Genomic DNA, 11,551 nt, shown 5'->3' with positions numbered 1-11,551 from the left:
TCTCCCTCTCTCTCCCTCTCTCTCCCTCTCTCTCTCTCTCTCTCCCCCTCTCTCCCTCTTTCCCTCTTTCCCTCTCTCTCTCTCTCTCTCTCTCTCTCTCCCCCTCTCTCTCTCCTCCTCTCTCTCCTCCTCCCTCCCTCCCTCCATCTCCCACAAGTGACCTACCAGTACTGCTGCCACTGGTCCTCTTCAAAGACATCCTCTGGGATGGGATCGATGAGGACGAGGTCGGACACTTGCCTGAGGAGAGCCAGAGAGGAGAGAGAGAGAGTGAGGGAAAGAGAGAGAGAAAGCGAGAGTGTGAGGATCCAGGGTGATGGAAGTGAGACTCCAGGGCACCCAGCAGGTTCACTGTACCCTCCCAGGCCTGGAAGCTGTAAACAGGGGGAGATGGATAGTGTCGCCGCGGCTCTGTGTCTGGCCACCCCAGACTGATGCCCCCCCACCCACAGTACATCTGGGGGAAATATTTTCATTCTGCAGGTGTCATCTACTCGCCACCACTTAATTTACTCTCCTAACCGCGGTGCATCACGGCTGATGAAACGTTAAATCTTTCACCCGGGCGGCGGCTGCTAGGTTGTGTTAATCACCATGTTCTCTGAGATGGGCTTGGGCTTGGGGGGAGGGGGGCAGATAATTTATGGCCCGCAGTTTGATAAGTGCAGAGTCAAGCTTCAGAACTCTTGATGACTCCTGAGGTGAAGTACTACTACTACAGTGAGTAATGCGTTGCGTGGGAACATCAAATGTGCACTGAGAAAAATTAGAACGCAGAGAGCATAGTTCACCTAAAATATACCTAAAACCATTACATGACGCACTGCCAGTACAGAAGGCATAGGATAATGGGTCTGTCTCGATATCTCGATATTCAACTTTTTAAGGTCTGAAAACATCTGACAAATGTTGATTCCTGAGTGAACTGTCACTTTGAAGGTACAATATGCATGCACAGCATGTTAGGCAGTGTGGTGAACAAACCATAAATAAGCCATTCAATCAGCCTTCTTGTGATTTTATTCTTTTTCTAAAAGTTTTTTTTTTTTTTCCCTTTCCTAACACCAGGGGAGCCACCCCTCCTAAATTTCGTTGTTTGGTACCTGTACTGTAGCAATGACAATAAAGTCCATTCATTCATTCATTCATTCATTCATACAGTATCTGGTGATAGACTCCTTTGAATGGTGTTATAGCAGACTTACGCATCATGGATGTGGCTGTAGAACCTTCCATTGAGTGTGCCCAGCTCAGAGCCCACCAGAATGAAGGGAGTGGCTATCTCTGCAGCCTTGATGAGATGGTGGAGGTCATCCACCATTCTGGAGGGAACGAAAAAAAACATAAATCCCTATAGGTAACCCGTTGACACTTTCATTCTTTAAACTGAGCTCATCCTAACTCTCTCACACATATATGTCTCTGTACAGTAGGCTATATGAATCATATAGAAGGCACAACAGCGGCTCTACTTCCTGAGAGTCCTCAGGAAAGACCACATCGGACAGGAGATGCTTGTGACCTTCTACCGCTGCGCAGTGGAGAGCATCCTCACCTACTGCATCTGCGTGTGGTTCTCCAGCTGCACAGCCGCAGAGAGGAATGCGCTACAGAGAGTCGTGAGATCGGCCCAGAAGATCACCGGCGCCCCCCTCCCCTCTCTGGAAGAGCTGTACAACACACGCTGCCTCAGGAAGGCCTCCAAGATCTCCAGAGACCCATCCCACCCTGGGTACGAACACTTTGCTCGGCTGCCCTCGGACAGGCGGTTCAGGACCATGTTCGCAAGGACAAACAGACTGAAGCTCAGCTTCTACCCCAGGGCCATTCAGGCCCTGAACACAGCAAAGACCTAGGTTCTAGGCCCTGGACAATCTAGACAATTTGATGGCAGCTACTAGATTGAAATCAAGTGCAATACTGAAACACAACTGTGAACATTTCAAACCTGCAAACTGCGACACTTTAAATTAATGTACAATAACACTATGTGCAATATGACAACCCTCGGGTACATAAGGTTCAGAGATAGGAAATGTTAGAATAGAGTACAGCAAAGTGTTTTATTTGTATAGTATAGTATAGTGGATAGTGTACATAGGCTTTATTTATGTAAACCAGCTCTTTTCCCTTCTTGTTTTTAGTTTTTTTTCCTAGCACCAGGGGAGCCCCCCCCTCCCAAATTTCGTTGTTTGGTACCTGTACTATATCAATGACAATAAAGACCATTCATTCATTCATGAAAGACCACCACCCAACCCCCAACTACACCATGTTGTCTAAAATGGACCCAATGACAAAAATCATAATTTACTACAAAATAATCTATCAGCGAAAATATACGGTACTGTGACTTTTTCAGATAATGATACTCCTTAATACTAACAATTAGCACTCGACTGTAAACGCTTTTGATTTTCATCTCCTTTGGAACATGGCGGCCACTGCAGTACAACAACATAACCAAAGCTCCTAAAGCCCATTGTGAAGTAGAGGCAGCCCCTGACTACTCTCCCCTGCAAAACAAGAAGGGAAAACAACAGGAAACCATGGAAGGGAGCATCATCACGTGAAATACCACTCCACAGTGACGGCCATCTGTTGTGTTGGGTCTCTTACACCCATAAATCAAAAACGCGGGCGTGAGCTGAAATGAAGAGGTTTCACTGTGGCAGGGGAAAGCAGTCATCAAACCCCCCCCCAGCTTGCTGGCCTTATTGAATTCTGGGAAATTGATTGCTTGCATCAAAAATGGGCGGCTGCCTGCTGTCTGGGCAAGATGCCAAGGTAAACTAGACTGCTGACCGTCCACATACGACGCACGTCCATCCATCAGACAGATTTAATGCTCAACAACGCATTACTGTGTCAAAGACAAAAAGATTACGGGGTGGAATCCCGGGCCGGGCAGGAGGGTGGCGTAATGCAGTGGACGCGCCTGGCACACATTACTCTCTGCTTGGACAATCAATGAGGTAACCCCCACTGGGCCCGTTCGTCAAGTGAAACGGTGAACCTGGGAGGAACTTGTCTACATTACGACTGCCCTCGGCTTGTGAAGAATGAGAGAGAGCTCACACCGACCTCCTCATTTAAGTCTAGTAGAACAATATAACACTTTGCATATATTCCATGTAGTTACTTAATCATCACTTTGGTGAACAACATGTAATTCAGTCAGTGGGTGGAGTTCCAACGATGTCAGCTATTGTGGCGTGTTACATGCAACACACGTGTGACAATGCTACATTTCTATATATGAATAATAACTACATTGTCTAACCTAAGGTGCTTGTATGGAGAACATGATTACATGCAGGCGTGGTCAACGGGATACTAAACGGTTAACGGTTAAAAACAGGATACCAAAACCATGACATTCACCGTCCAGTTGTTGACGTCGCCCACATTTTCTCTTCTGTCGTTTCATTCTGCAAAGCCCGTTTGCTGAACCCCAGTCCCACTCTGTCATAGCTACAAACCTGTCGGGTATACAAATAGGAACATTGGACATATTTCGTTCTGGCTTTAAATGCCCCAAAAACTAATAACATGGCTAAAAACATTCTACTTAAAGTGTGTGGAAATAGTTTGACTAAGGAAGCTCTGTGAGTCAAGTCAGTCTGGTTTTGGGGATGTGAACCATGCACCCATGACCTCATTAGGACATTAGCGTGGTCCAAAGTGGCAGGTTTTGGACAAACAGCTCAGGGCAGGCTGTCACCTCAGAGCTCTGCTGCGCTGCCTGTTGACTGATAACAGAAGACATGGCAGGGCTGCTGGAGACGGTGACCCTAGTTACCACTAACAACTAGCAACACAAGCACATCAGTTGCATTCCATTTGTTTCCTGAGGAATACAGATTTGGGGCACAGGCTTCACAATGTATTATTAGTGTGCTTAGGAACTAGCACACTGCTGTTGTTGTCATGCTTAATTTATCCTACCTACGAGCCTACTCCTCCTACAGATTTTATGGTAAAAATAACATTCCGACTTTAAAACATGCAGAGAACGTCCATTGCATACATTTTTACTTTTGATAGTCATTATACTAGTCATTATATATATATTTTAAAAGAACTTGAATCCAACTGCTCTTACACTTTTGAAGCTAGGAACACCAAACCAACATGATAATGATGATAATAATAATAATAATAATAATAATAATAACATTTTTAAAAACATGATAATCTCATAGAACTCATAGATATCTCATAGAACTATTTCACTATGCAAACTACCATTATACTTTCTAGTATAGCCAGCTTTCTAGTTACAAATTCTGCTAAAACAAACAGATGTGCTTTAGTTAGGACTCCAATCAGCATTTCATAACCATCTTATCAATATCAATATATAATAACAGTCTTATTTGATTGTAGACCATGTGTTTACCCTCACCTTTGTTATGGATGCAATGCTCTCTTGGACATAGAACCAAATGTCTGAGGACATCCCAGTCGGGGCATCCAGTATCACTACAAAGGAAAAAAGACTCATTACGGCCGACGCAATGGACAAACATTAGACCCTTATAGCTAGGGTCACACAATGTCACTGTCAGCACAAAAGCATTACTAAGAAGTATAATGACTTCCAGCACACTGTGTGTGTGTGATGTTCTTAAGATAATTTTCAATTATTTCTACATGGCTTGAGAGAGTTTGTTGAAAGGGATTGGCTCATTACCAACTGGATGTCCTTGTCCTTTACACAAGAGATGCATCTTTTGACCTGATCCGATATCAACCACTTGACCACCTGCAAAATAAAATGAATTCATCATTAAAGACGTCCACATTAGTCTCGTGTTCTGCGGCACCTGAGCCCAGCAAATACTCTGGTTATAAGATCATTTCCACTATACAGATGTGAAACATACTGTACAATATATTTAATAGACATAGAAATAGGCCTGCGCCAGGGAAAGTCAGTGAATGAATGTCATCATGTCACCTTCAGGCTGTAATAGTTGACCTTCTCTTTGCAATGACGCGTAGTTCAGAAAGGGAGGGATGAGGATGATGAGGAGGAGACATTTCCCCACTGAGATCAACGTGGACCAGCACCAGCTGCCTTTAGTCTCCTGGTGTTGAGGGGGCTGGTTCTGTGGTTGAGGGGGCTGGTTCTGTGGTTGAGGGGGCTGATTATGTCCTGAAGCTGCTGCAGTCTGTGTCAGAGAATGAATGAATGAATGAATGAATGGTCTTTATTGTCATTAATACAGTACAGGTACCATACAACGAAATTTAGGAGGGGGGGCTCCCCTGGTGCTAGGAAAAAGACTAAAAACAAGAGGGCCAAGGGTAAAATAAAAAAGGGAAAAGAGCTGGTTTACATAAATAAAGGCTATGTACACTATCTACTATACTATACTATACTATACTATACTATACAAATAAAACACTGTGCTGTACACTATGCTATATCCTAACTTTTCCTATATCTGAACCTTATGTACACAAGGGTTGTCATATTGCACATAGTATTTGTTGCACATTCATTAAAGTGTCGCAGTTAGCAGGTTTAGAATGTTCACAGTTGTATTTCAATATTGCACTTGTGTTTTACAATTTTAAAACACAAGTTCTATTCTTTTACAATTATAGAATAGAATCAGATAACGTTGGCCACGCTTGCTCAGTTGCTAATTTCGATCATGTATATCTCTGTTCAGTAGCCTGTATGTATCTGTGGAGAAGTAGTATGACAGGTTGACACTTCCACTTGGCAAAGCAGCTGAGCTGGCTAGCCAGGCTACCACTGGCACCAGCAGCTTCAATGAGAATGAGCTACAGCTTAGCTAGTTAACAGTACCTGTCTGTCTGCCGTGGCATCTCCGCCTGCCTCTTTCTCTTGTCCGTCCGTCCGTCTGCGCATTTTTGCGTGAGTGGCGAGTTCTATTCTATGTGACTACAGTCATTCACTCTTTAACAACTGAAACTGACTGTAACTGTGAATGAATGATGCTAGCTATAGAACTTCCTTGTAGCTAAATATGGAAGCCGAGATTAGACAAAAAGGCGTTTTTGTTCCAGTAGAAAGAAGCTCGGGGCTGAAGTTTAGGATGTGGAGTTACGGTTGAGGTTGAAGCTACGTTATGGTTGAAGGGCTAGGGCTAGAGTCAGAGTCAGGGCTAGAGTCAGAGTCAGGGCTAGAGTCAGAGTCAGGGCTGAAGTTAGGGTTAGGGCTAGAGTCAGGGTTAGGGCTGAAGTTAGGGCTTACACCAAATGATTAAAAAGTGTTACCAAATGAATATAGTATCTAACCTGTGCTCTTGCACATTCCCTTTACTGTCCACAAAATGTAATGTAATGAGCATCAATGTGGCATAAGACAACAGAAACACAGTGCCGTGCCCAGTTGGGATTTAGTATTTTACCAATCTACACTGTTGCCCACAGGAGAAATCCAATCTCCAGAGCCAATTTAATGCTGATCTTGTGTTGGGGGACTGCATCTCGAAGGCTTTAGTGATGCTGAGCCTCTGTCACTGCAGCCATTATAATGCCTCAGGAGAGAGGGCCCATAAGGGGGAGAACTCCCCTCTCTTATTTTGGGGGAAATTAGACACACTGTTATTCTTAAAGGGATCAAATCTGGATGCTACATAGGGTTTGAGGATTTCTGTAATGCCAAGGTACTTAGATGAGAAGGGGACGATTGCAATATCTCTGAGCACCTCCAGGGGTCCCTGTATCCCATGGACTCAATCAATGTATTCTGATCTCAAGCAGCTCTATACTGTACAGTGCCACTGCCAACAGCAGCAGAAAGGATCGACAGTGGACTGGATCAGAATAATAGTCCCTACCTTTCAGAGTGTGTCACTCTCAGGTGTGTAATGGAAAGCGGGCCAAAGGAGACTGTAATCCAAACAGAGGGGGTCAACAACACAGCTCACTGGTCAAATTGGATCTTATTATAGCAAACTAAATACCATGAACTGCCACTACGATGATGTGTTGTTTTTTAGGGCCAGTCAATCTCCAACTATACAATATGTGAATGCATTTCCTATTGGGGGAAAATTAATGTAATTCATGCAAATTGTCCTTTTCATACAACCACACATGTACATGTACCCTCTAACAAAGAGGTAGGCGTCATACAAACACACTCAGATTAATGATTTTCTGTGTCATTCAAGAACACCACAGCAGTCCATCTGCATCTGTTTACTGAGTGGAATGCAATCTCAACTAATGTCATAAATTCTAACTCCCATTCAAAGGACAATCACGCCTGCAGGGGGAAACATCCCTGCCATAATATGAACCATTTTTAAGCTTAAAAGTATTGATAGAGAAATAGAGGAGAAGAGAATGTACTGTAAACCTCAGCATCAGGCAGCAGGGATAATCTGTCATTATTGTATGATCACAAACATCATCCCGTTGCAAACAGACCAATCTCTGTATATTGCCCATCCACTCTCTGGATATGTAAGCCCAATTAAAAAATAGAATAGAAAAGCAGGTCATATGCATGCAGTTGAAAAAGAAATGTTGTATTCACAGTTGTTTTGCAATGAAATTCAGATGCAATACCATAAATATACCGTAAACATTGATTTATGTAACATATAAGAAAGGGAGAGAGAGAGAGAACCCTAAGAGAGAGTATTTTGAATCAGTTCATGAGGAGGTGAGTCAAACTAACCCAATCAAAGACATTTAGATAGCAGAGGACTGTGTGGTAGTAAATTCATTGCAGTAATATAAAGTCCCATCCGTAGTGGAATGATGAATGACACTTATTGACTACCGTCAGGGTACAGAGGCATCATTCTTAAAGGGATGGTTCAGCCTAATTTCATGTTTAGGTGAAATATCATCCTACCCTGAGTCGTCCTCATAGGCCAGTAGTGAAAGATTCTTCGGTTCACCGTAATCTACTTTCCTACTGCAGTACAGGTTAACAGTTAGCAGCACCGTCTCTAATAGAAAGGATTCCAAGGTCCCTAAGTTACAATGGTTAAAATGACATGCCAAAAACGTACAACTTTGCAGGAGAAAGGTTGATAACGGAGAACAAGAGAATCTTTCACTACTGGCCTATTAGGACAACTCAGGGTAAAAGGTTTTTAAGCTGAACCCTTTAAAGGTAGACTCTGATATGACATCATGCCAGGAACTCACAGCAACTTTTACCAAAGAGAGTTGAAGTAAATAATGTTGTGAACAATAGTAGGCACTCATCAGACATCAGTGCAATAATAATAATAATACACTTTGAAATTAACAACAAAGTGGTCACATTGCCACCATTTTGGTAAACAGCTTGGGGCTGGATTAATGTAACCAGTTATAAACAATGGAGTAAAAACAGCTTATATTTTGGGTACTGATGGCATAAGCCAGCTGAACTAGGCTTATTAAACATGCATGAGTTATATTGTTCAAGAATCAATGGCTATATATACACTCATTTCAAAGTCAAAAATTAATATACCAATCTCAGATTGCCCCTTGTTTTGAAAGAACATTCCATTGAAGGTAACGGATATACTGTATGTGATACGATAAGAACAAGAAGATATCTATGACTGAGGCCAGAAGATTTTTTGGTCTTGTCAGGACAGCCACTTTGTATGTAAAAGTGTGAGTTGTGCAGCATTAGAAGGTCAATTGAGCTGTTTATCCACGACAGTAGTGATAGACAGTAGATACCACACATAGAGCCTTTGAACATATGGCTCTCCCTGTCATCCCACCTCTAATCTGCCTTTGATTCATTGATGCCATTCACACATAAGTCTGCTGTGCAAAGCACTCTAAGATGTCGGATGAATATTTCATGAGTCTTTTAAAGGGCATAAAAGTAATATAAGGAGTCAATATACTGTATATACTCGATCACATAAAATTTAAGGGCTATGTTACCATGGTACGTTCTTCTACAGTGCTCTTTGCAGCTCTTTAAGTCTTAACTTAAAAAATAATAATAATTACCAAACCAAAGATTAACATGAATGAAATCTTACTGTTATTATTCTCACTTGCTGACTTAAATATCTGGTCTTTCCCAGGAGCTGTCCGGTCAATTAAGAGGTACAATATCCAAGAAAAAAACATATACAGTCATTACTTCCCTCATCTTTTACTTTAGGATAGATTAACAAAGCCACAGTCATTGCTCAATCTACCTCAGAGACACATTTACCGTCCTTGATGTCTTTGGCTGGAGTGGCAGTGGTATATGTGCTAGGGTTTGGATTACCTGCACATGGGTTTAGAGCTGTACATGCTATTGATTGTGGATAAAGGTTGGAATCCAAGTCATGTGTTGCAAGATTGGATTAGTCTGATCCCACTGTGTGTCATAGATGCATAGAGTATGGCCATATGATTGCTTTCCCGAGGACTTCTCTTCTGAAAAACATGTTTGATCCCAGGATCAACTGGTTGGTACATTATATATACAGTATATTGAATTTGAGGATACAATCAAAATGTGCGCCTCCCCATAATTTGCTGCTCACAACAGATTTCTCTTAGCATGACTTGTTTACACGTCATGTTTTTTAACATCCTTATTTTTTACAGATCTTTCTTTCTATGTAGAAGGTTTGTCTCAACCACTGGTATAATATGCCCACATACAGTATAGCAAAAAAGCCTCAACAGAACCACACTGGTATTCAGATGATGATCCATATCTGCTGTACAGTGCCAGGTCTCCTTGACATCATCCTTGACATTTCTCCTGTGTCTTCAGGCAGCAACCATATTTGACTGTGATGTTCATCGCCTGCCTCCTGACAAAAGCATCTCATACAATCTGGTTCATCCACACCTACAGGGTACTTCTCACCACTACGTACAACCAAGGGAGGACAGATAACACGAACAAACAATAATATTTATACACTGTACATACACAGCACACGCACGCACATGCACGCACGCACATGAACGCACACATGCATGCACGTATGCACACACACAGACACACAACGTATGCTAATGATATATTTGCTGCAAAATGGTATTTTGATTCAGGTTCATTACTGTGTGTCCATTTTGGTTACATCGATGTCTTCAATAACATTGATAAAGTACCTGTAAAGCACAATGCTAGAGGATTCATGCCACGTCTCTCTTCTGTCAACACTTTTCATTTTTATGGATATCTTCATATTATATTGTCAACAATATTACTTATATTGTATTACAGTCAAATAAGTAGCCTTTTACTTCCTCCATTGAGGCCATTTATCTTAAGCATAGATAAGCACCACTAAAATGTACAGAAGGTGGAATGTGAAAGTGAATCCATAAATTACATTTCTACACATTTCCAGGGAATACTCCATGAAATCAAAATGTAATTGAGATAGCATAGGAGTCCATGGGAGTCCAAACTCATTTCCTGTTTTCCCTTATCTGCTCATCGGATAGAACAGGTTAACAGGGAAACATATCCGCAGCAGGCTGTGTGTATCACTAAAGGCCATCGGCAACCTCTGCAAGGCAGTCAATGGGATGGGCAGGTGCTCATATCTCCCATCCTGCTGGCTTGCCTACTGTATATTAAATTGATACTTCAATCACCCATGGGTGTTCCCATATTACATTGGCTCAGTGGTGAACGTTTCCTATTGGAGATTTGGAATACACTCAAGGATGCTCTAGTTGAGGACTACTTCTTGGTGCCTGATGAAGTTTGGTAAGTTACGATTTATAAATTACCTGTGTTATTATGTTCCTATGTTTCCAATGTGATGTGGTGACCACCGATGCAACATACATGTTACCAGATAGTGTATAAGTACACTCTCTGGTAACATGTATGGCCAAGACACACCTTATGGACCTTTAAAGAGGCTTTGGTGTTACTATTTAAACTGTGGGATATATTTTGTGGTTAGTTTTATTGTGGTCCTTATGAGACAATTATAAGGCCAGAGCTATTTTCCTAGCTGGAGACCACCATTCCTCTGGGTTTATGGTGAGAGTATATTGCAGGGAAATAACGATTTACAGGGACATTTACTAATAATCTATGACATTATTCATTAAAGCCAGCAGGCAATGGATCCTGTTGCTATCAAATAAATGTTGTAACTGCCAAAGGAAGTGTGAGTTGAATGGACAATGAGGGAACAACTGCTAATGGGGGTTCCTTTTTTGAAGGTAATTTCTAGTGCCTCTTGTCTCTGACCCATTGCTTTGAATGTTCTCTGTCGCTGTGAGTTCCACGAGAACGAGGTTCTCTCAGGTAAGGAACCTGTGTGAGATGGAAGGAAGGATAAGGCCACGCAGTTGTTCCTGTGGTTTCATGTGCAAATGCCATCAGCACGCTGCAACAGCATGAGTCCCTCTCTGGTCTGTCCCCTGACAAAACCCTTCTCTTTCTTAGGAAACCTGCTGCCTGCGTTACTTATTTATGAAAGCACACCAGGGTGTTCATGGGTAGGCATCAGAGGCAGCATCAGTCTTCAGCCCTCAGCCTTCACACCGAGCTCATCGATTTTCCCCCCTCACCATTGACACGCACCATCAATCAATACGGTAACAAGTCTTCATTTATACTTGAGAA

The 11,551-nt window shown here is 42.3% G+C and overlaps 1 protein-coding gene across 1 annotated transcript in view; it reads right to left on the bottom strand.

Annotated features, from left to right (window-relative positions):
- LOC308167022 (uncharacterized protein) overlaps window positions 1-5,978 on the bottom strand; it is a 15,822-nt gene extending 9,844 nt beyond the window's left edge. The window contains exons 1-7 of the mRNA XM_080541367.1: window positions 5,825-5,978; window positions 4,964-5,177; window positions 4,697-4,768; window positions 4,409-4,485; window positions 3,385-3,482; window positions 1,206-1,322; window positions 166-240 (exon numbers count right to left, since the gene is read on the bottom strand). Coding sequence (XP_080397493.1) covers window positions 166-240; window positions 1,206-1,322; window positions 3,385-3,482; window positions 4,409-4,485; window positions 4,697-4,768; window positions 4,964-5,177; window positions 5,825-5,887 — 716 coding nt within the window. The 5' untranslated portion in view covers window positions 5,888-5,978. The remainder of the gene's footprint in view (window positions 1-165; window positions 241-1,205; window positions 1,323-3,384; window positions 3,483-4,408; window positions 4,486-4,696; window positions 4,769-4,963; window positions 5,178-5,824) is intronic.
- Window positions 5,979-11,551: the final 5,573 nt, after the last annotated feature.

This window comes from Nansenia antarctica (genome assembly GCF_963989245.1).
Source record: "Nansenia antarctica genome assembly, chromosome: 10".
Classification (NCBI taxonomy): Eukaryota; Metazoa; Chordata; class Actinopteri; order Argentiniformes; family Microstomatidae; genus Nansenia; species Nansenia antarctica.
This window is presented reverse-complemented; position numbering and strand designations above follow the sequence as displayed.